Source organism: Osmia bicornis, chromosome 8 (assembly GCF_907164935.1).
Source record: "Osmia bicornis bicornis chromosome 8, iOsmBic2.1, whole genome shotgun sequence".
Classification (NCBI taxonomy): Eukaryota; Metazoa; Arthropoda; class Insecta; order Hymenoptera; family Megachilidae; genus Osmia; species Osmia bicornis.
The window spans coordinates 9,601,528-9,625,729 of record NC_060223.1 but is presented as its reverse complement, the minus strand read 5'-3'; the positions used below and the strand labels follow the sequence as shown (position 1 = coordinate 9,625,729).

General features: G+C 36.6%; 5 protein-coding genes across 19 annotated transcripts; 2 read left to right on the top strand and 3 right to left on the bottom strand.

The window, feature by feature from the left end:
* Positions 1-302: 302 nt before the first annotated feature.
* On the bottom strand, positions 303-9,679 carry LOC114875230. Of its 10 annotated transcripts, none has more exons than XM_029185287.2 (12): positions 9,608-9,679; positions 6,493-6,595; positions 4,692-4,783; positions 3,170-3,279; positions 2,977-3,099; positions 2,749-2,901; positions 2,412-2,590; positions 2,024-2,326; positions 1,756-1,946; positions 1,479-1,679; positions 908-964; positions 303-660 (listed from the first exon to the last, which is right to left on the bottom strand). In XM_029185287.2, exons 2-12 carry the CDS (start codon positions 6,584-6,586, stop codon positions 427-429), a joined length of 1,737 nt encoding a protein of 578 aa, XP_029041120.1. In that variant the 5' UTR covers positions 6,587-6,595; positions 9,608-9,679; the 3' UTR covers positions 303-426. The 10 variants fall into 10 exon arrangements, with proteins under 10 accessions (XP_029041120.1, XP_029041118.1, XP_029041116.1 ...); XM_029185285.2 differs by lacking the exon at positions 9,608-9,679 and adding an exon at positions 8,623-8,764; XM_029185283.2 differs by lacking the exon at positions 9,608-9,679 and adding an exon at positions 8,120-8,444.
* Positions 8,516-18,937, bottom strand: LOC114875227. 2 transcript variants are annotated; one of them, XR_003789217.2, is made up of 5 exons: positions 18,516-18,937; positions 16,515-16,832; positions 16,168-16,317; positions 14,111-16,078; positions 8,516-8,527 (listed from the first exon to the last, which is right to left on the bottom strand). XR_003789217.2 is itself a non-coding variant. In XM_029185278.2 (4 exons), the coding sequence occupies exons 1-4, from the start codon at positions 18,522-18,524 to the stop codon at positions 14,747-14,749; spliced, it is 1,809 nt and encodes a 602-aa protein (XP_029041111.1). In that variant the 5' UTR covers positions 18,525-18,937; the 3' UTR covers positions 12,310-14,746. The 2 variants fall into 2 exon arrangements, 1 of the variants encoding a protein (XP_029041111.1); XM_029185278.2 differs by lacking the exon at positions 8,516-8,527 and having other exon boundaries at positions 12,310-16,078.
* LOC114875226 (nuclear protein localization protein 4 homolog) lies at positions 8,954-19,983 on the top strand. Of its 4 annotated transcripts, none has more exons than XM_029185274.2 (13): positions 8,954-9,194; positions 9,693-9,791; positions 10,198-10,278; positions 10,354-10,558; positions 10,635-10,782; positions 10,901-11,038; positions 11,100-11,403; positions 11,490-11,627; positions 11,712-11,859; positions 11,943-12,103; positions 19,055-19,206; positions 19,276-19,414; positions 19,492-19,983. In XM_029185274.2, exons 2-13 carry the CDS (start codon positions 9,771-9,773, stop codon positions 19,816-19,818), a joined length of 1,962 nt encoding a protein of 653 aa, XP_029041107.1. In that variant the 5' UTR covers positions 8,954-9,194; positions 9,693-9,770; the 3' UTR covers positions 19,819-19,983. The 4 variants fall into 4 exon arrangements, with proteins under 4 accessions (XP_029041107.1, XP_029041108.1, XP_029041109.1 ...); XM_029185275.2 differs by lacking the exon at positions 8,954-9,194 and adding an exon at positions 9,221-9,598; XM_029185276.2 differs by lacking the exon at positions 8,954-9,194 and adding an exon at positions 9,221-9,618.
* Positions 19,728-20,983, bottom strand: LOC114875239 (EKC/KEOPS complex subunit TPRKB-like). Of its 2 annotated transcripts, none has more exons than XM_029185322.2 (2): positions 20,266-20,983; positions 19,728-20,099 (listed from the first exon to the last, which is right to left on the bottom strand). In XM_029185322.2, the coding sequence occupies exons 1-2, from the start codon at positions 20,777-20,779 to the stop codon at positions 20,092-20,094; spliced, it is 522 nt and encodes a 173-aa protein (XP_029041155.1). In that variant the 5' UTR covers positions 20,780-20,983; the 3' UTR covers positions 19,728-20,091. The 2 variants fall into 2 exon arrangements, with proteins under 2 accessions (XP_029041155.1, XP_046142771.1); XM_046286815.1 differs by having other exon boundaries at positions 20,306-20,983.
* LOC114875300 lies at positions 20,905-24,178 on the top strand (the record flags this gene model as incomplete). Its single annotated transcript, XM_029185432.2, has 6 exons — positions 20,905-21,097; positions 21,900-22,165; positions 22,326-22,541; positions 22,632-22,818; positions 23,629-23,767; positions 24,032-24,178. Coding segments are annotated over 3 exons (651 nt in total), but the record flags the coding sequence as incomplete, so codon positions are not given.
* Between the last annotated feature and the right edge of the window lie 24 nt (positions 24,179-24,202).

The following is a 24,202-nucleotide window of genomic DNA, read 5'->3' as shown; positions in this document are numbered from 1 at the left end:
TCTGTATTGATAACAAAGTTAAACACTTTATATTTGAATAAAGAATAAGAAATACCGTATCGAAGTATCAAATAAAGAAAAATTAATGCTACAATTTCGTCTTATCACTTTTATTTATAAAAATTGTGAAGGGAAGAAAAAGGTGTTTCAGGGTAAATGAAAAGAGTGGTTGAATTTTCAATAACAGCAATATAATTGTACTAATAATAATAATAATAATAATAATAATAATAATAATGATGATGATGATGATGCTAATAACAACGTTAAATGATAACAATAATAACTGTAATAATAATGCATTATATGGAAATACTTTTAATAAAATCTTTACGTAAAAACTCAGATACAGTATAATGATAACGTTCGCATCGTATTTGGAATTTAGGATTTCTTCTTCGCAAGATGAAACTCGTACAGGTAAAATTAACGGAGTTTCTTATTAACTTGATCAATTTGCTCGTCAACCCTCTCAGACATTCCACGAAATTTGTTTGGTTCTGGCCCAATCATCTGTATAAGTTGAGGCACATCTTGGCCACTGATCTGCGTAAAACGCGCCAATGACTTCATGCAAGCGTACAGCTGGTCCTCGGCAGGATTGCCATTAAAATATTGCAACAATGCCATTGTTAATTCTACGGCGACGTCATCGAACACCTATGAATTATCAGGAAACATAAAACAATTAATTGTACACTTGGAACTTGATTAACGCTCGTTCTTTAAACAAAATGCTAAAACTTCCTTCTTCGACAATTCGATGCAGAATGTGAGATCGTTGATGACGTTTAAATCGTATTATTTCTGGTCGTATAAGACCCGCAATTTATGGAAGAGACTCGTTAGAACGGTATACACGACTTACCGTAGTTAACCGGTTCGATATAATTGTTTAGACATGTACCTTAGAAATGCTGCCTTTTGGTAAAAGTCGCCGCAGATTTTTGCTTTTGTTCATTTTCTGAAAAAACAGTAGCCGGTCTCTCGAGAAATATCCATTGTATGAACTTGAACGCAGTATCGTGTACATGTATACAGAGATAGTTACAATCAAGCAACAACAAGCATATTTATATGTATATTCTGAATCAGAGCTATTAATAATAAGAGAAGTTCCTTTTATGATTTCGTTGCTCGTTCGTGAATCAGTTATCAAATTTGATACAAGGTTAAGAACCTCGTTTTAGTTGACAAGTAATAGCTGATTTATTAATAAAGGCAGCACTTCTATTTGCTAAAAATAGTGAAAGCGTCACTGTCGCTGTTGCATTGCTTGAACGATAGTGGAAACAACATTTGAGAAGAAGCAGTAAGCATTTGTTAAGCGATATCACACGTAGGACACTAGTTATTATGAGATTGTAACGATAGAAAATAAAAATTGAAACGATTTCTAAGAGAATTGCTATTATGTGAGTTTAGACGTAAACGAGAGAAGAAAGGAAGATGGTTAATCGGCTAGGAAGGATACAGACCACAGTTTTTACCTCCTTGCAGGCAAGGTTGTGAATAATAGCCGCGCCACGAATTTGCAAATCGTCAGAGTTCGAAAGCAACGAATGTACAGCAACTTTCGTTGTCACCCTTATATTACTGATACTTTGAGCTTGATGTTGCCATTCCGATATGTACAATAACCATTCTGAACTACTAAGGTTTTCAAACATATTTGCCAGCTACAAATCATAATAAAGAACATAAAATCCATGAGTTTCATTAATGTCTTCTTCAACTGATACCTGGGATACTTACAAACTGTGCAAGGGGAAGTTGTTCTTCTGGAGGATGACGATCAATGTCGAAGGCATAATTCATAATTATATGTTCCCTTCTGTCCTGATGCAATAAAAGGATCACGTCGTCCTTCAATGCAGCTACCGAGAGTATATTAAGTAGTTTCACCCTAGTGTCGCTTGCCAGAGATTTATCGTACAAAACTCGTCCTAAATATATGCAAACGTTATTTTAACATGTATTCTTTAAAAATATAAGAGAAGTTCGCTAACGACTATTAACCTACCTACGAAATTTAAAAAGTTGTCTCCAAGCGCCCAAGAACCTTCATTTTCTAAAACATACTGCCTCAGTTCTTCCATGCATACTCGTTCATCCTCGTTCAACTTTCCTTCTAACAATTTAGTTAACGCATCGTACTCTGTTTTCACGTCTAATAAATCTTTAAACACTATAGGAGGATCCCGATAACGTTTCCTCTCTTCCAGTTCCTTCTTCTCCTCTTCTTCCATCTGCATAACTCTTTCCGATGGTAACATCTCGCCGGTGTCTCCATTGGTAGCCTGCATCTCACTCACACTAACTGCACCTTCGTTCGCATTAAAATGATACACTTATTAGGAAGAATCGATTGAAAGAAATCTATTAATGTATCGATTGAAGTATTCTTTTACTTTCACTTTCCGCCATGTCTATACAATTGCTAGGACCGGTGCTGTTGGTATCACTCGCACCCCTGTCTCTGCTTCCTTTCTGTTTCTTTTCCTTCTTCTTCTTTTTCTTCTTCCTATCCTTCTTCGCTAATTTCTCGTTGATCTCGTTTCTTCTTTCTTCGAGGGCGATTGAGTTTAACCTGGCATTAATAGAAACAGGGATCATCTTTCTTCTCAAAATAAGACACTACTCGAGCACGATGGCTCGACTGTAGTTAAATTCGCAAAATTCACGTTCTCTTCTTTTTAATAATTCATCGATTTCTTTATTAATGACCGATGCAAAGCAATCGGTTACCTTGCTTCCTCGATAGCTTCATTTAAGAGTTGAAACTCCGGTGAAACTTCTCTACGATTTCTCGGTTCGAGGAATGTTTGGCCGACTATAAATGATCCGCTCGCGCTGCTGCATAAACCTTCTATGAGACCACTCAATTCTTGCCCGATCCGCCTGATAGTCAAATGGAAACGAATAATAGTACAAGAAATATCGAAACGTTTAAACAATCAAGCGCAGAGATCTTACGATCGAAGTATTTCTTCCGGTAACTCGAGGATGTACTTGGGGATACTTTTGCCCGCTAAGAAAGTACTAACTTCGTCCGTGAAGGAATTGCAGTTGTGATTAAAGAGATGGTAGGTGTTGGGCCTGTAATTGAAACGATACGTTCATTAAATTATTCGCATATATCTTTTTTCATTTTTTTCAATTAACTTACGCGAACGTGGACGTTCCCAAACCGCTGATATACTCGAAGAAGACAGAGTACGGCAGATAAGTTTCACCGACCTTTTCCACTTTCAGCGGCTCTCCCAGCACTGTGCCACCCTGGAAGTAAGAAATTAATCTGAATGGATGATAATTCCAAAAGATGTTTCCCAGGACACAGCGTCAGTGTCAATATTACGACAGCTACTTTAGCGTCGAGTACTTCCACCCCCTCTGGTATTAGTAAGACGCGTGTAATTTTAGAACTATGACAAACTTGCGCTTCCCTGTAAGAAACGCTCGAAATAACCGACGAAAGGAGATGTTTCGGGAGTTGTGCTCTGTCGTAGAGCAAGAAAACGATGTAGAAATTAAAAGAAAAAAAGAAGGGCGCAAAAAGGATCCACGAAAAAAAACTTAAAAAAATTATAATCCTATCATTTCTTCAAATACAATCGTATTTGAAAACACTGTAATATGTAAAACACTGTAAATGACAAAATAAATGAACAAAATAATTTTAATAATTATAACGTATAAGATGGTATCGTTAAAAAAAAGAAGTTCAAGAAACGGAATTATTGAAAATCCGAAAAAAACAATAATATTTGAATCACTTATAAACGAACAACACTCACTATTTATTCGCCTGTACGTTAATGAAAAGAAAAATACTAATGCAAGTGGAAAAACGTCGAATCGTTTAACGCGCCGCGTCGCCGTCCCGTTTCTTGTTTCGTCAAGGAACCACTCGAATAAGAACTGGCGTCGCGACGCTTCGGGATTCAACGCCACGCAGCCGGCAAGCGTAACTTAAGATAAACGACATTCGTGTTCGCGCGCACGCTCTTCGTAGACGCTTTTAAGTTTGCTTTTTCGATGACGTCGTCGCTTATTCAGATCGGTTAATATGTTTTTCGGTAACTCGTCCACCGCAGTTTCGGTCGTGACGAGGGATGCGATCCTTGGATGACGTCGAAGGGAACATTTGAAGCACCATTATTTTTCTAATGGTCCTTTTTTAATCCTCCCAAGAGGATACCTCACCTTCTTTTAATATCCTCATCTGACCATTCGTGGCTGTTAAAAAAATTAGCGATTATTCTTATGAAGTTAACGACAGAGGATTGATCCTCCTTTTTACCCCTTTGATTTCTTTCATTCTCTCGGCTCAATTATCGCACTGAATTGTGTTAAGTTTACCAAGTGTAATTTAGCCTGACATATTTTGCATTCGCATAGAAGGTAGACGATGAAACATAGGACGGGGGAGCCATGAGGAAGAGGTGCCGGAGAAAGAGAATGTGAAGTAAAGCATGAATTATTTTTGGACTGAACCGGACCAAATTTAGTACCCCCTCGTATCTAGCGTATCGTATGGCCAGAATGACTCGCCACACTACGACTAGTACGTCCGATCGGTCACATTTTCGGTGGCAGGGATGCATTTTTCATCAACTTCGTTTCATTTCTCTGGTGACAAATTTTCACCTCGTTCAAGCCACCACGATGTTTTGTTTAAAAATACTTACAGGCCTGGCGCTCTGAATTCCAGACGGGCCGAAAAAGTACTCCCTTCCGTATACAACGATCGCTGTGTGCCATATCCCTTCCACGTGTCGACCTATGCATAAATAGCGATTCGTATTAATACAATAACGTGATATCCGTCATTATTGTGATACAATAATGATGAACGTAAATACTTTGGTTGTCTTCCAAGAGACCGGCGGTGATCATGATCAAGGTTGTTACGAAACTTTACCATTGATCATTGACCATAAATCGATACCATTATTTTCATCGTATTAAAGAAAATTGAAAACAAACATTATTGGGGATAGAAAAATTGATGACAGAAATGATAATAAATTTCGTTCGAAAACCAAGAAACTCCTCGATCGAGATGATCCAATATCTTGAAGAACTCGATCGAACAAGTTTCCTTGCTAATTTCCCGGTAAAATATTTATTTAAATTCGCGTTTGCTTGGACCAGCCTCAGGCTCGTAATCGTCGGTTTCGGTCTCCTTCGACCTAGTTTCTGATCGCGGGAATAGCTAAGCACATTCGTGATTTTCTTATTGCAACGCGTTTCTTGGAGGGACGTTGTGGTGAAATAACCGCGAGAAATAGCCGCACCGGCCATCCAACTCGACGGTACACCATTTTCAGCTGTTATGCAACATTTTGCGGACACACTCCACTTATTAATTTTCCAAACTGAATCTAAATATACCAGCTTTGATTATGTAATCTCTTGGAACGGGAACCGTTGGTAAAAAGTTTATTCTTCCAAGCAATACCACCTTTTTTTCTTTTCTCTAAGCAAAAGAAATAAGCAAAAAGAAAGTGTTCCTCTTAATGTCTATTCTTCTGGATTGTTCAAATAAACTTTGACTGCACTTAACTTAAGCATAAAACAATAATTCGACTCGGTTCATTTTCCCGACTGCATTAGCTTTTGAGTTTGATTATACGCAATGGACCGAGCTACATATTTGGTCCGTTTGTTTGTTTATTTGTAAAGAGAATTGCATGCAGCGCGAAATACCAAGCGCGCGAACAATTTACAAGTAGTGTCTTCTGAAAATAGACCCGCAAGCTCGACAACTGTTCTTAAGTGGCAAACGAACCTTGGATATACACGATGTAAAAGCTTCGCGAACAAGATTCGTCTGCTCGTATTGTATTTTATAATGTTTCTTAGAAATTTCCTTGAAAATTGAACCGCGCCTTTCGCCATTCCGCCCGCCTTGCACCGTTACAATTTCGCTCTCGTTTAACTTTTCATCTGTATCACCTTCCATTTCGATATTAAATTTTTTTTGAAAGTATTAATCAACTATTCTCCTATGAAAAGTAAGGTGGAATTTAAAAGATAATTATAACAGTTTTGTACTATTATTAGTTTAGCGTTATTATTAGCTTAGTACTTTGGTACTTTAGTCTCGTCCTTGTTGCATTCCTGTTTCTTAACATAAAACGTGTTGCATTCCAAATTTAGAGTGAATTAAGATGATACGAAACAACAGACAAAGAATCTAAGGACGATCACGCTCGTGCCAAGTTACTTTTATCCCGCAATGTTTTATTTCTAAGCTGTTTTTATATTTAGGTTATTGTACAAAATAATAAAAATTTGATATATCAAGTTTCGTATGTAGCACAGAAATACCTTCGATCCGTTCTCAATAATATTTAATAAATCATCAATATTTTAATATTATAGCAACCTCAATGTATCGTGTTAATTTTTCATAATTGCTCCTCGTCAAAAAATAATTTTTAGATTATTAAGAAAACAAGTTATTTTTTAATATCTTTAACTTACCTATAACGAATCTAGACATCATGGCAGCTATGCCCTTTGAAAGGTCATAAATATACAATTCAACAGTAGTCTTCACGTCTTCTGCGTTTTCCATTTTGCCTAACTGTAACAGAAAAAAGATACAGCCTAAAATAAATGAAGTTTATTTAAAAACCAAAGGAAAAAACCGCGACGCCCACGCGTGAAACGTAAATACACTGCTCAAAATAATTACAGTATAGAAAAAATGAAAAACATGGCGATGAAACCAGCATAAATTGAAAGGTTAATAAACTACCGCTACCAAGAATACTTTAAGTACTAAAAATACAACCATTTCAACGAAACTGAATACTTATAATTAATTTAAATAATGTAATTTGCAAGACGGTTAATTATTTCCCGCGTAAACTCTTGTATCGAACAAGCGGAAGTCGAATGTATTTGATTGGCTACGTTCAAATCATCGACCAATCAAAAGACGATTTAATATCGATTCATCGATTTCCATCCTGGTTGACAGAAAATTCCATAATAATTAACGAATCTCTTAACTAGTGAATAATAAATGTTAATTTACTTTATTTTACATAAGACGAGGAATTTTAGACGCACCTCTTTACGTCAACTTTGATTAATGTAATGCGTAGAGGACATAAATATACTTATTTTAGGTTAGCCTGCGCGACCGAACATACTCGCTTTGAATTTCGAAGAAATTGGCACGTACTTACAGCGGTAAACGAATGATAATTTCTGTTAATTCAAGGAAAAATGTACGAAAACGTTCACCATCGACAATTGATCGATCGATCGATCAGTCGAGGCGGTATTTTGAACGCGTTAATCTTAATTTGACACTTACTATTCATAGACGTTTGAACGTCTATTACGACTGACATTTTTTTCGTCATGTTAAACATAAGTGTACGCAAACGGAATCAATTCACACCTATACTACTGGCCAAAAATATGAGACCACCTGATCTTGTTATATCTTACAACAAATAGATATAATACGGTTAACCATATAGACATCATACTGTACTTGTGTTAATACCTTCAGTTAAGGAATTCTAATTAGAAAGTAACCAAGTATTCCCTCTTTCTAGAATGAAACTACTTACGTCCAAAGTTCACAAACAAGAAATCAGTTTCATCGAATTTCACAATCGTTATTGAATAATGTTTCGTGAATTGTTTCAGATATGATCTCATAGTTTCGATCAGTCAATTGTACCTCACGCTTTTCTATACATATCATCATAGATTTCGTAATATCACTTTCCAGAATGAATCAGCATGACTGACTACGGAAGACTGCAATATCCACGTTTAAACTCGTTAGTTACGCGGTTTTTACGAACGTGACGCTGTTCTACACGTTTCGAATACGTGCTATAATAAACAATACTCCATTAGAGAAATAATACTAACTACAAATATTAACTGGCATTGATTAAAAATGTTCGGGCTTTTCAATATAAATAACGCTATTTATGCTAATTTTCACTAAAAGGCATATTTATAGCTAAGAACAAGTTAAAAGATAAATAAACTGTAGGGAAACGAAATAATGACAATTACCAAGAAGGAGAATGAATATGAAGAACAGGAAGTAGAAGATTTGACAATTCCATCCACCTACCTTTTTGTTTTCATTGACGGTAACCCATTAACAGGTGGATTGATTATTAGGTTATGAGATGATAAGCAAATAAGCGATCGAAGAACCAATATTACAAGAACTTAATGTTATCGCGTCAATACAGTCCAATAATAATCAATAACGAACGATGACACAGCGCGTAAGAGTTGGACACCTCTTCTTGCTTGATGGCTACTGGTTAGCAAATGCAACTGATCGCGCCGAAATCTTCGCTAGAGTCGCAGACCAATGCGGAGACACGGCGCAGCAGTCGTTTTTGCCAGGAAGAAACGGTAAAGAGGAAAGAGGGTCATCCCGCGTAGACAGCGCCTGCCTACTGGCATCACGATCAATAACACAATACATCAACCCCTGTATGACCGAATTTTTTCTTCACACATATATATACTTTTTTATATGTAATTTAGAAATATGAATAATAACATAACCATCAATTCACGGTCTCCCGCGTAAACATTTATAAGTGGTGGGACGCCATAGACCTTTAATATGGGGTCCTCTTCCCTCTACCGTCATTTCCGCCGAAGTCACTTGCGGGGAAGGGTGGAAACCGTGAGCCCGGGAAAATTTTTTCCCGGCGAGAACCGGGAACCCCGGAACTCAAGACATCGCCATTTTCCCTGCAGAGGTTTACAACGCTCGTTACTGCACAAAATATCAAATTGAATATTATAAAATTGTAAAGATGCCAATACTTTAATTCGTCACTACATGTGATTAAATACAAGGTTCGAAATAAACAAGTCATTGCATACAATTTTTATAAACTGTAATGACTAATAATTTACAATCAATTCAATAATCTTTGTTGCTACTTATGTATAATACAAACACTAATAATTAAATAATAAAAATAAGATTACATATCGCGTGATATTTCAAAAGAAATTTGTATAAGCGAAAGTGTTAAAAAATGAATGCAAGCGGGCCAATGTTATAACACAAAACAGTTGAAATAACACTAGATTAGTCAGCGAATACGGGATGTTTCAAAAAACATAAAAGTAACGTTTATCTTTACTACATTATAAACTTGGAAGCTCCGAAAAATAGGGTAAAAGAAGAAAATAAAATAAAATTACAATATCAATCTCCCGAATTGGATGTTCATACAAATTAAAAATTAATAATTGGCAAGCGTATTACTCGTGTTCATTTGAGTGGGGGAAAAAGGGTGTATATGTAGAAGTTGGAAAATCGAGTGACACTTTCTTTTTTAAACACAAACTTATCTAATTTGTGTTTGTAATTGCGTATTTATTAATTTTCTGTTTGCCAATAATAAGACGATAATGTGCAATCGTTAAAGTTATTATTTAAATTTTTTGACGCGTGACGACGAACAGCGAATTTCGATTGTCAACGTTGACACAGACATTTCATACATTATCTCTTTTACGTCGAAATTTTTAAGAAAGAAAGTAAATAATCTGAAAGTGAAAGTGATAAAGGAGCACCGTACTTAACTTTTTTTCTCAGTACTTGTTGTATTTTACACGAAAAGAGGTTAGAGTACAAGACGTTGACTCAACAATTTTCTTACGTTTACTAGGGATTTTCGCAATATAGCGTTACGAACAAGCAAGTTGAACAGAGGTTGAACAGCTGATGCCTCGTCGACACCGGCGAAATGTCAAAGTCTAGGCAAATTGTAAGTTACTTGCTACTAAATGATTAGCGTTATTTCATCAATGTACATAGTCTGTTTGATTCAAGTCAAACATCATTTCATTAAAAAAATAATTTGTTCTTTTTAGAAATCAACGAAATTTTACAGTTTATGCGGTGTCATTAACGTGACTTATTAAAAGTTTCTAGACATTTGATCTTATTCCTTTGTTTTTTTTAATCATTTTTGTTTTAAATTTCCCATAATAATATTTTAAACAATATAAATATATATATTAAAACCTTAATTGCATAATTGTACATGAGTTTTAAGTTCCATAGTAATTAAAAAATATATTGTAGTACCATGAATTAAATTATATGAATCTTAACAAATGCATCAAATATTCTTTAATTTATGAGTGTTATCGATATGTTTCTGTTTACAGACACTGCGTGTGCAATCTTCAGAGGGAACAAAACGCATAGATGTAAATCCTTCTGACACAATTTCTCAGTTGTTCGAAGAGGTTTATATTTTAATTATAAATAAATAGTATTTTATGAGAGAGATACAACTAATGTTTAATTCAAAATATTTTTAGGTTTTCAGTGCTTTTGAATTAAACAGCTTCGGGTTTGGACTCTACAGACAACGAAATCACAAAGATGAAATCATATCTACTCGCAGTAGAACAGTTTCAGGGATAGGTCTTTCTCACGGGGATATGTTATATTTAGCTCCCCTTAATGGAACACAATTGTGGAGCACTCCGTCAACTAGTAACACTTCAAATGATCTTTCACAAGGTTTCAATTATATTTCTTTACTTTATTCTCTTACTGCGTTGTAACGTTAATTTAATATCATATACTCGGACACTAGACTCAGGACCAATGGATACAACAGAAGTAACAAGCCGCAGTGTCACTGTGTCTCGATCCGTACCAAATGTAAATGTAACCGAAGATGAAGTTGACGAACAATTACGAAAACTTGATGGTAAAATACAGAGAAAGCGCGATGAAAAGCTGTAAGTAAACATAAATATAGTAGAGGTGTTCGAGGATCCGTCCCGATCATCGGATACCTCACATTTTCTGAAATATACGTATGAAACGGAGTTATGAACATACAAACTTATTTAACAGATGTCGACACGGTCCAAATGGATGCTGTGTTCATTGTTCTCCGTTAGAACCTTTCGATGAAGTTTATCTGAAAGAACAAAACATAAAACATTTATCATTTCATGCGTATCTGAAGAAATTCACTGCCGGTGGTGATAGGTAAGTTAAATGTGCACATCGTATTATGTATTCCGGATACGAATGGTTCCATCTCTTACAGAGGGAAGTTTATACAATTAAATGACATAAGCTGCCGTGTAAAGACTGGTTGTAAAGATCATCCCCCTTGGCCTCGAGGTATCTGTAGTAAATGTCAACCAAGTTCCATTACGTTAAATCGTCAAACCTATCGGCACGTGGACAACGTCATGTTTGAGAATCCAAGTTTAGTTGAACGTTTTTTAAATTACTGGCGCAACACTGGCCATCAACGTATCGGATATTTGTATGGAAAATACGAGATACATTCAGACGTTCCATTAGGAATCAGAGCTGTCGTTGCAGCTATTTATGAGCCACCACAGGTATGTTGATAAAACAGGTAGAGATTAGCAATAGTACAATAGAACGTACAATAGAACATAGCTACATTTAGCTGTACCTACTTCAGGAAAGTACAAAAGACACTATACGACTTTTACCGGACGATAGAAAAGCGTTAGTCGATGAACTGGCTCAATTACTTAATCTAAGAAAAGTTGGATGGATTTTTACTGATCTTATAGCCGATGATATCAAGAAGGGAACGGTAAATTGATCGAGAATTTCTAATTATTTTCGCTTAACAATTGAAATCTCGTTCTAATCACCAGCATGAATTTAATTTATTCAGGTGAAACACGTACGAAATATAGAAAGTCACTTTTTATCTGCTCAAGAGTGCATTATGGCTGGGTATTTTCAAAATGAACACCCAAATCCATGTCGTTTTTCTCCTAGTAATTATTTTGGCTCAAAGTTTGTTACCGTTTGCGTTACTGGTAAGTTACTTCTATCGTGTCGCATAGTAAAACGTAATATATCATTTTACTAAAGCAGCGTGTGTGTGTGCCAATGATTACAGGCGATGATAAGAATCAAGTTCACATGGAAGGTTATCAAGTATCTAATCAATGTATGGCGTTAGTGCGGGATGGCTGTTTGGTTCCTACGAAAGATGCGCCAGAATTGGGCTATGTAATTGAATCATCAGATAAACAGTATGTTCCGGATGTTTTTTATAAGGTAAGTACGCTCTTTTTTTTATCTCAATATATTCAACTACTTTTCTATTACCAAATTAAGATGCGTCGATGTGGTTTTGATACTGATTGTAAATCGAACACGACGTATAATTATAACGATACGAAGGAAGGCGAACGGTGTGCATTAAAATACAGACAGACACACGCACAGAAAAGTGAAAGAGAAACAGTTTATAACCCACAAAAATCGATAGATTACATTTTAATTGGGCAACGAACTTCATTTCGTACATGTGTATAATGAAAAAATAAAACTGTTTATGCAAATGCACTACGGATATGTTCGCTTCCGTAGGCCGTAAACAAGAAACGATCTCAATTTTCCGTACATAATGAATGATTACACCCTTAACTTAAAATTGGTGAACGAGGAATAGAAAAAAAAGGAAAAGAAAACAAAAAAAAGAGTCGGGGGAGAAAGAAATGATACGAGAAAAACTTATCGAAAATTATAGCCGCTCAACCGTTGTAACTCGAACGCGAGGGGCAAGGTAAACCGTCGGTTGTTAGAATCAATATTACAAGCTATGCGTTGTTACCTCATCACGTTCATAAAAATATATGTAGTTATATATATATATATAATACGCGCGCGCGTGGATATTTTATGTATACAGGTGGGCTTCTAGCTTCGCTCGCTTCGGTAAATTTTTATATACGTATATGCGCACATTACATACATCCGACAGACGCACCCCCACACACACATACACACACACACACATGAAAGTATAGACTGTTTTTTTCGATTGTTTCAACGTACGACCGAAACGAGAGAAATTCATTCGAGCTCGACCACCCTTCGATCGTCATACGTACAATTTTTTTTTTATTACGCAGCGTTACGTTCTAACGGCGATTAAATTTAGTTGCAATACCATTCCCCATTGCAACACACGCGATATTAGCTAATTAACAAGTGTTAAAACTTTCAAGTTCAACATCGAATGAGGCTTTCTTCGAAAAAGGCATCCGCGACGTCGAGGGCGTGCAATTTTCCTACGGTACGTGACGTGAGTGCGCTTTGTTTATACGCTCCGACTTACAGAACACTTTATTATTAATTATTCTTCTTTTTTTTTTTTTCTTCGACGCGTTTTCAATTTTCTTCCTTTTCTTTCCGCACATACGAGCACATAGCAATATGATACATAACGATGGGATTTACAAGGACTCAGACGAATAGCATTAACGATATTACATTATCGTAGTATTATCGATATTACAGTAATCGAGGAATGATTCGTTTTAATATGTATTCGTTCGTTTTTTTCTGTTTTTTTTTTTTTTTTTTTTTCTTTCCAATCAGACGACGAGGCTTAAAAATCTACTTAGCAGTAGTTAGGCCTTGTATACATTTTCATGTTGAGATCTAAATCTTAAATACAGTTCATTTACGACGGTATACTAGACCGGGAAAGAGCGAAAAGGGAAGAAGTATCCGTCGAGTCGTTCGATAGGAACCGCAATTTTATTTTCCTTGACTCGTTATTCGTCGCGTCGCACATCTACCGATTCCCTTTTAGCTCCTTTTTGCAATATTCGTTTAAAACGGGGACCGTTTAACCGGACGAAATAGAATTGGCCCTTACGCATCGACGAAATTCTTTCGGGTTTTACGTTCTAAACGACCTGCGTATTATGGAATCACGATATTTTTTTGACTTTTCGCGAAGTCACGCATTTAGAGGTTTATAAAACAAACAACAAAAAAAAATAAGTTCCCGCTTGTACGAGTTCTCTGTGAATCTTTTTTTCTTTTTGTCATCTTCTTTTTACAAATATAATGAACGTGTATATACGTGTATATACGCGTACTCACGAGTTTGCCCCCCTCCCCCCCACATTATCTTCCGTACGTTATTCCTCAATCTACGCGCATTTTTTAATGCTTTTTTTTCTCACTATATCTATTAATCTAAAACATTAGCAGCGCTCACAGGGCGACGCCGTTTCTCTTAAATCCCGTGCGAATCCCTCTATCAACTATACATATATATATATATATTATGTATATATATATACGTAGCAATACGCCAATAGCGAAAATAAACATCGAACCTTTTTTTTTTCTAAAACAAATATATCGTACAGCTAGAAGTCGTATCGATATCACGATCGATCTGAGGTACGTATTTATCGATCATCGTTAATTATTGTAGATACAGAATCTTACTGATTCTCAATCAGTAGGAAAATATGGATCTTTATTTCTTCATTCTTCTCTTATGTGCCCACTTTTCTTTTTTAAAAATAGATTCAACATCTTTAGAATTCTGTTGGTTAATAGTTAATTAAATTCTGTCGATTCGTATGGAGAGCATTGATGGAGCCCTACGGGGTCACGACGGTATCTCCTCTAGAACTCGATAACAACAGCGATTATCGTCGTACAACTGATTACAATTTAATTAAACATCAAGGACGCGCAGGTACCCGAAACATAGGGTACTCGATATATTTGTCTACCCGCGCGCATCCCTTATTTAAACACGCGTCCGGAGATACCGTGGTGACTGGTTAAAATATTTATCGTTATCTAACAGCGGGAGAACGTTAAAGTATACACGGACCAGTAACGTTAATAACGTTTCGGTATACTTTAGCCGCAACAGCATTATCGTTACAACTTACCGCATTTCGTGATTAGAATATTTTTCGTAGGTTTCCCGGTTTGATCGCCGAACGTAGATATCTTCTCGACTAATTCTAAACCCTCGACGACGTGGCCAAAGATCCCCGTGAAACCCCTCATCTCTTGCAGTATTATACGAAACTGCGAACCGACCATACCGAGATTATCGTGGCGCTTCTGGGTTCTTCGCATACCGACAGCACCCCTGACCGCAGGAAACTTGGTGTCGTCTGGCATAAAATAACCGTCCTCGAATATGCTTCTCCCTCCGCGACCGTTGTTCAGTTCGAAATCACCAGTGATCACCGATTCACCCTCCCAGCACTGAAAGATCGTGCAACCCTTGTAACCGACTCCAACTTCACCGGTAGCCAGGACGCTAAAATTCTTGGCCATTTTCGGCGCTGCGTCCGGCCTCACTTCTATCACGATGCGACCGTGCGGGGATCCGTTAACTTCGATATTAAAATAATACAGTGGATAAGGGTTCGTCGGCCCTCGGAGGGACGCTGCTATTCCGCTGGACGGTGGTTGAGAGGACGAGTGGACGGTTACCAAACCTCCGCCACCGGTGCCAACACCTTCCGGTATGAAGGTCGATTGCTGTTGCGGATGTAAGATCGCGTTCGGCGGTGCGGGCGGTACGGGTTTAACGGACGGCGAACCAGGAGGAATGAGAAGCTGCTGTGGGTTTCCCGATGATGGTGGACCCTGGTGCACGTGAACCGAACCCGGCGGAGCTGCCTGCGGCTGCATCATGCTCGAATGATACTCTATAGAACCGTTTTGCATGTGTTGCTTGCTGACTACATGCCTCGAGTATAGCTGCGACATGCAATAATTAGCGAGGAACAGTATTGGATTTTGCGAGGCCGCCAAATGATTCGGTAATCGACCGCCGTTGCTCGCTCCTTGGGAAACTATCGGTTCCCCCGTGTGAATTCCTGCCAATGCTTGTTTCAACAACGCGAAATCGAACACCACACCCGAGTTGCCTATCAAATCATCCAGTTGGCATTGTAACATCATCTCTTGATGCTTCGATTGCAATCTTTGCTTCTCGATCATCAACTGCGAATGCAAACTGTACACGTCCCCGGGATTGTCGATCATCTGTAGACTAGCTTTCGCTTTTCCAAGCGTTTCACGCGCGTCCGTTATCTCAGGAAAGTGACTCCAACCGTTCTGAAGATCAGTCTCGACGTGAGTCTTCAACGTAACACACGCCTCCAACACTTTTATTAAGAACTCTCGTTGTTGCATAGCCAGCCTTTGAATCTCCGTTGATAACTTTCCCATAGCGACTAACTCCAACTGAACCTATTCGAACGAACCATCAATGCCTTGCCATCATATTCGTCTTACTCTATGTACGGGATACGCAAGATTATACGTTTAAAGATACTTACATCGGATATGAGTTGTTCTTTGGCATCGGTTTGCGATTTAATCTGGTGACCTGGGTGTTCCTGCGGCGTCGCGCATGCTCTACATAGCGCCGTGCAACACGTCGCACACCATAATGCCAAAGGCATTCCGTGCGTGTGACAATTTTCGCTCTGAAATTATTTTTTACAAAAATACTCAAAATTCGTGTTCGTTTTAAAAATCAAACTATCGCGGACTCTACGTATGTAACCTAATCCTATTATAACTATTAGAAGTTGAACTTAAGATGTAGGGCTTCGTAGCTGCATGCTCTTCTTTGTCATTCGCGCGTACGTACTGGCGCAATGTAAATTTTTGTTTCTCTCACCTTTCTCTCCTTATCGTTGCTCTTCCCAGACGTGTTGTTCATCGTAATTTTCAAGTGGGACAAATTGTTCGTTAAAGCAAGGAGAGAAGAATGCGTCGGTAGAGCGTCCGGTCCTTGATCGCCCAACTCGGTCCTCTTCCAACAATGCGCGCAAAACAACTCGCGTCCCTTTAACAAATTGTTCTCTATGCAACGTAGGCAAAAGTAATGTTTGCAACTAAGATATTTCGGGCATTGTTCCGACTCGTTATACTTCTGCTTGCAATAACTGCAAAGCGTCAGTTCCTCTAAATCCGTCAGTACGCTCGGATCCAGCATCTGAAATACGACAAAAGAGAGTTGTTTAACTGGATTCGTCGTTACCCTTACAATCAAGTACACGAAATGCTTACATAAGTATACTATTTACGTTTTTTTAACTATTCCATTCCCATAGAAATTCAGTTTTAAAAAACCGGCAGAGGTCAAATTCTGTTGAAAGTTAAATAAAGAAAATGTAAAGATTTTGACGAAACTATTATTTGTAATACTATATTACTATATAATAATATAAAGATCGAATTTGAATATTTTTACTTTCTTGCATTTCTCTCGTATTTACGTTACATCTTAGCGCGTATAAATTATTTCAACTTTATTTGATGCAAAGGCGGACGTTCGAGTACACACCGATATGCAATATGAATTTTCTTATTACTTTCATGACATTGACTCTGTGCGCTTATTTTCCAAAGGTTAGCTTCGTATCTGACACTTCGATATAACACTATACTTATTATGCAACAATTTTGTTAAACACTACTAAACATAAAAAATGACATTTCATATTGGGACGCGCATGCGTGCAGAGTCCCGCCAAAACCTAAGAACGTCGGAACAGTTGAAATATAATGGATTTCATCACCGTTTCCTAGTGAGAATGGTATTTTAAGGGGAAAACAAGTAAGAAAGGGTAAACGTATTATAGCTGGATCAAATCTCTTTGCAAAAGCATTTCAGACACCGATACATGCGACCGACAGAACCTTCGTTCGTATGATTATACGGATTCTTGCAGCTTATCGTCAAGTTCTGTACGCGATATTATGCTGTCACTACTCGTGACAAGTCTGGTTCGAATAAAAAAAAACTGTTTCACGAACTCTACGCGTTAGGCGTAATTCCGCGACAGTATTGTACGTAGTTTCTTCTCGCTTGTACCATTTTAATGTTTGTACCCGCACGCTTTTTTTTTTCTACCTTTCTTTTTTTTCTGTTATACCTATATGCACACGCACGTATACTCGATTCGTTCATTTTTTTTTTTCCTTTTTTTTTCTTATGTCACAATCGTATACAATACGCGCGCGCGCGCGCGCGTTCGCGCTCGGAAACATCTACTTTTTCCTTATCACGTATACAAACATGCATGCGCATACATTCGTATACGTATGTATGTACGCAGATATATACACACAGAGGACACATATGTATGCGTATGTACATAGTGTATTAGGTACATACACATGTATACACCGTACATATACATACACGAAGAAATTTCTTTCCTCTTTCTTTCGCTCGACTGTAGAACCGTAAATGTTTTCGTACCGTGTATACGATTCGTGATCGTCTCCTTGCCGCGCGATGGAGGCTGATCGTTGGCACTCGTCACTCCTAACGTGTGTGTACCGTGACGATGATTACGTTCGGTTACGTTTGCTCGAATCTATAATTTGACTTTAATTTTTACATCGGGACTGACGGTAGTGTTGTGCGGTATTCGCACGCAGTAATCGAGCACCCCCGACGTTCTCGTCGTCGCTGTCGCTTTAGAGCTTTTATATCAAGCTTTTTTTTTTTCTTTCTTTGTACTGTATTCACGTTACGTGTTTACGCTTATCGAACGTTGTGAGTTATTATGGATAACATAACGACGGCGCGCCGGTAACGCGGCGTTACTTCAGTCTTAGCTCGTGCGAACGTTTTGCCACATCATGATGTTTGGTTCACTAAACTAACCACTAGCATGGCGGCGACGACCGACCGACCGACCGACACACACCACAGCGCGCGCTGCTCGCTTTACGCTGTTGCTCTCCTCTCCTCGTCCCGTATCTTTCTCCCACTTGGATGTTCGAATGCTCCTGTCTCTCTCCTCTTCCTTCTCCCTCTATCCCGTGTTCCTGTTTCGTCTCCTTCCTTTTTCTTATGCACTTTCAGTCCGACTCGTGGCAAACGGTGCCGGTGTGTCGTCTGCGGCTTCTACCTTTGCGCGCGCATTTCTCGAATGGCTACGATCTCGAGCATTATGGACTTGCCTTCATAATCCTTCCTTGCAAGCCTCGTTATATGTACCTGCTTGAACCGACCAATGAAACGGTCCAGCCAGTCCTCCACTTACGTTCACGTCAGGGCCGGCCTAATGCACAACGTTGAAGCGGGTTTTTTAGAATATTTTTGAAATATAATAGAAATTTACTAAATTTTTTTACTAAACTATATATTCAATAAGAAATATATTCAAGGGCTAAAAAATTACTTGGTTTTGTTGCTAATAGGAAAAAGACTCGTATGGAAATGAAGTGTCAAGGCTAGCAAGACCTTTGCCAGTAGAATATTTATTGGTAGACGTACCTGCATCTACTCCACTTACTCCACAATTTACCTTTTATGTTAGCGATAATATTACTCCATTTCCAATTGAAAATAGGTACGTATTTTAGATGTAACGGTATAGCGTATTATAACAGCCCTATGATAAGTTCCATTTTGATCTTAGGCTCGTCGATGGACAAGTTCAGGAATTTAGTTCACTTTGTTCTTACATGCAACAATTTAATCAAGATGAATTTCTAGAAGCAGCTTCAGACTTCCATTTGTTACTGTTTATCGCAACAATGGATATGTTACCAATGAAGGTATCTTCTATGTTAAATCTTTATGTTGCAAAAATGTCTATTTTTGTAGCAGATACAATATGTTTGCTTTCCTGTAGGACCATATGACACCGTTATTAGAAGCAGTTCGTAATAAAGATAAAGAAAAAGCAATAGAATGGGCAAGATCTGAACATTGGGCAACAGTTGAACAACTTATCTCTGCAACTACAGCGTCTACATTGCATTCGTCACAGTCATCCATTGATAGCAATTCAAGAATGTCATCTCCTGTACTGGTAGGGGGAAGTGGAATAGGAGTTGGTACAGAACCAATGGCAAATCCACCTCCCGATCAAACACTCTGGACATGTTCTCATTGCACTTTTCTCAATGCAGCAGATTTTGCAATGTGCGAAATATGTGGTTTGCCAAGGTATACATAACAAACTGTCAATATTATATTGCTTTTGTATGCATTTAAGGGTATTATCCTTAAATTGCTACTTTGCTTCCGCAGGATTTGACGCATACTGTGTCCTTGCGGATATAACAATTGTTTTCTACACATCTTTGGCCTTATTTATGAGTGAATAAAAGAGAAAAAAGTATTTTTGATTGAACTATTCTAATTTTCCTTTTCATCAAATCCTTTTTGCGTTCTTTGTAAATTATTGTGTTCTCATAAATGATAACATTGATATTAAGAACGCTATGAACTAAATACCTAAGAAAAAAAAAATAGTTTTTAAGTTGTTGTAAGATTTATAATAATTAATTTTTATATAAACAATACATTATTATACTACAATTACAAAATACAGTCAATAAAAGTGTGTAACATACAGTAATATTTATTTATTAATTTTATCTTAATAATATGAAATCTTTACCACTAATTCTAGATACAATTGAATTAATTAAACTAGAAACCTTCAGTTCATCTTTATCAATTTTGTATGTCTTTTTTATTAATTCAAGATCTGTATATTCAGGTAGTTTTGACACTGGTATTTTTTCTCCTTTTATAGCATCAATAACTGTATTTAATGTTGTTTTTTCATCCGCTTTGTGTATTATTGCTATTAATATGTTTTTATCACTATCGCTAATGCCGAATTCGGTCAGGGCACGTGATATGTTTTTCGACATCGATAAATTGAACAAAATTTCATTATATACATTCTTCGTAGTAAGTTGATTCATCTTTGCATTAATTGCAGCTTTGTTTGAACTTATTATTAATTGAAATGGATCTGCTATGAGCGATGCTTTTATAATGCAACAAGGAAGTTCACCACTCATAACCTTTTTACATATTTCATTAGAATTTTGCACATTTTTAAACAAATACAATGTACAAAACATTTCGGTTTCAGCATCTAATGGTACTGTATAATCGTCCATTTCTTGTTGCTTAATTTTTAATAACAAGTTATAGATAATTTTAAATGTGTTCTGTTATTCGTTCAACGAGAGACCATACATGTCACACAACCTGTTTTTGTTCATGCTGCGCATGTTAATTTTGATTGGCTCAACCATACTTTCTCTGCGCATGCGCAGCGTGGCACTTGGCTACGTATCTGGTGGTTTTATATTCAGTATCTTCTACGACGTCGAAGGTATCACTTGTTTTGTTTGTGTATAAATTCTCATCCACCGTGTATAGGACTACAAAATTAAAAGTAAAAGTAGAGGGCCTACCTGAGCTGCGCGAAACAGGTATTTATGGTTTCTTGTTGAATGAATAATACGCTTAGAAAGACTGGACATGCCTTTGTCCAAGAAATCATGACTTCTGCATGTATAGAGCATAACTGTTATGACAGTCGTGCCTCTTTTATCAGTTCTTCTTTTATCATACCTCGCACTCACAACTGAAAAGACACAATTTTGAGTCCCATTTTTTTAGAAATCAGTAAAAATTAGCCCAAGACCGAAAAGTTATTAAAATAATTGTTTGAATAATCAAATCTTTTTTAAATTCGATCTTAGCGCCACCTATACGAAAATGGCTGAAACTACTCGGCAATTTACCGACTACCGTTGGTAAGTTTCGAAAAATCGATCGGTAAGTTGTCGAGTAGTTTCAGCCGTTTTCTTATAGATGGCGCAACGATCGAAATTTAAAAAATACGTTTGTCAACCAATTATTTTAATTTGAACGAGGTTAATTTGATCTTGCAAGTTGTTAGTGCGATATTCGTAAGTAGAATTATTATAGAAAAGGAACAATTGAACATCAATTAAAGTATAAAAGTGGTTGTCAGTTTTGAATTCGTTTACAATTTTGGTTAAGAACATTTAAAATTATCAATGCATTGATGAATAAAATAATCAAAATGGGTAATGCTCTGTAATATTTCAAAGTAATTGTTCTACAAAAATTAATCAAATTATGGGCGACACAGATTCATATAAATCAGTGTTCAATAAAATTTTCGATTGCGGTATAAAATTTCTATTTTTGTAAGATGTAAATTATCTTCATCTATTTCGTAAATAATATAATTTATTTGCTTAGTAAATTCTGGATTGACTTGGACCGCTTTACAAATAAAATCAGCGTGTCCCCAAAAAAGGAAAAAGCTCGACGAAGAAAGTAGAGAAAGTGAAAAGAGTGGAGGAGACGATACAGACGATCCATCGGCAACTCCAAGAATAGCTCCAAAAACAGATTCGAAAACAGATTCGAAAACAGATTCAGAAACAGATCCAAAAACATCTCCATATACATCTCCTGGTCAAATTTGTCCGCCTGTTAAGCCTCGTTGTTTTATCAAAATGCAGGTACTGATTTATTTATTAAATATTTCATCCCTCAAAAGATGGATGCTCTTTGACTGACGCAACGCTCGGATATAGGATCCCTTTCATTTATAAGAATGTTAACGTGATAATCTTAAGTAATTTTTGATTGCAAAATTAGTAAAGTATGCATAATAAACAGGATCCTTGTGCGCCGTGCTGTTGCGAAACAAAACCGAAACCTCTACCTTGTCCACCTGGTCCTCAAGAGCCACGTGAACCAATATGTGGTTGCGAACTTTGTCAGAAAAATCCGAACCACGAGAAATGTTGCGATAAAAATAAAACTTTGCGTGGTATAACTATTGATCGTGGATATTTTGAAAAGGCATAAAAATTGGTTCGAATGAAGAATATGGTAAGTATAACGTATAAAAAACTACAAAAGTATGACCTAAAATTTATCAGTAACTAATAATACGTATCTTTTATGAAATTGCACTTTAAGATTTGAGAGCTGCCTTAGTTCTTCCTGGTGTAAAAATAAAACTAGATATGCCTTAGGAATCTTAGAACCAATCTTATCGATACTGTATCTTCGTTTACGTGGGTGAGTAGAGCGCAGTTTTGTAACCAGCCGCGCCCAATAGACAAACGATTTCAAGTGCGAAGGCTGAGCTGCTTCATTTCATCAGGTAAAGTATTTCTATTTGTATCAATTTTGCATTAATGTTAACTCATTTTTGTATCGTAAGTTCCACTTGAGAATTTAAATGTGGAGTCCGTGGTACCCATTCTTAAATCTGTAATAGACTTCCTTAATACTAGATTGCCGGATTCATTTACGATTTTATTGTTATACATACAGAAAAATTTAAATAATTTTTTTTAAAACATAAGTTAGTTTTTAATAGAATTATGAAATGTGTACAAATATTAATCTCTTCTCCTCCCCACTCCTTAGTTCCAAAAATCCATACATGCTATATGTACATATTTTGACGGATGTGAGTCCGGCAATCTAGTATTAAAAATAATATAAATTTTAATTGTAATTCAATTGACTAAATACTAAGCTGGAGTTGAATAAAAATTTCATTCTTAAGGGGTTAAGTAAATAAAATTTTACATTCGAGTTATTCGACATGAAAAATTTTCAAACGTAATTTTCAGCATGTATCATTTTATTTCTACATTGTATAGTGATATAACCAACAAAATGTATCGATTCAATTAAGGAAACTATTACATAGTAATGGAACTGTTTTATAAAATATCATTGATTTAAAAAAATTAGCAATACATATTTCGATTCTGAATAGTAAGTTTAAAAAAACGGTATTGTCTTTATTTCAATAAATTTTACAAGCCGCTGGCCCCTGAAAGAATTGTTTAACGTTCGTGCGTGGATATTTCGACTTGAACCCAACTTCACGTTTTTAAATTGATCGATCTGTCGAATGTAGCGATTTATCGAATTGCCAGGTAACATATATTTATTGTAGTTTGTTAGGTGTGTAAGTGGCATACAACGAATCTTCAGCTGTATTGCAAGAAGTAGATGTTCTAGATTATCTTATCCAAGAGATAACACTGATCAACTGCGCGGGAGTATCAGGATTTGTTTACAGCATTTAAAATTCAGTAAGCATATTTTTTTATTACGAATGATATGATTTTTTAATTCGTTCACAACTAAAATTCCGTTGTGACACATACTGTACGTGCCACGTATAAATACGTATGATATGTCCCGATTAACAGGACAGAGATATAATACTTATTACTATTGTTTACGAATAAAAATGTACAAAAACTTAAGAATATGTACGCTGCAATAATATCTTGAAATTTGGTAAGAAAATAACACATGTATCTAAATGTGCATATCGTATTTATTTCTTACAGGATTGACGATATATTTCTAAGAAATAACAAATAAAACAAACATGAGAAAATAGTATATTACACAAGATATAATACATCATCTTTATTTATGTTCTGTGTAATTAAAACGATCGAAAAAACATTGCTCTTCAAAGAAAAGAGAAACGGAAAGTTATTGCTGGTAATACCGCT

Coding starts and splice junctions, on each gene's coding strand:
- LOC114875226 (XM_029185274.2), top strand. CDS start 9,771: ATGTCAAAGTCTAGGCAAATT. Junction 10,559..10,634: donor TTCAAATGATCTTTCACAAG/GTTTCAATTATA, acceptor CTCGGACACTAG/ACTCAGGACCAATGGATACA. Junction 19,415..19,491: donor TGGATATGTTACCAATGAAG/GTATCTTCTATG, acceptor GCTTTCCTGTAG/GACCATATGACACCGTTATT.
- LOC114875239 (XM_029185322.2), bottom strand. CDS start 20,779: ATGGACGATTATACAGTACCATTAGATGCTGAAACCGAAATGTTTTGT.
- LOC114875230 (XM_029185280.2), bottom strand. CDS start 7,738: ATGATGATATGTATAGAAAAGCGTGAG. Junction 2,591..2,748: donor GAAGCTATCGAGGAAGCAAG/GTAACCGATTGC, acceptor TATTAATGCCAG/GTTAAACTCAATCGCCCTCG. Junction 2,327..2,411: donor AGACATGGCGGAAAGTGAAA/GTAAAAGAATAC, acceptor ATGCGAACGAAG/GTGCAGTTAGTGTGAGTGAG.
- LOC114875227 (XM_029185278.2), bottom strand. Junction 16,318..16,514: donor GCAACGATAAGGAGAGAAAG/GTGAGAGAAACA, acceptor AAATAATTTCAG/AGCGAAAATTGTCACACGCA. Junction 16,079..16,167: donor AAGAACAACTCATATCCGAT/GTAAGTATCTTT, acceptor TCGTTCGAATAG/GTTCAGTTGGAGTTAGTCGC.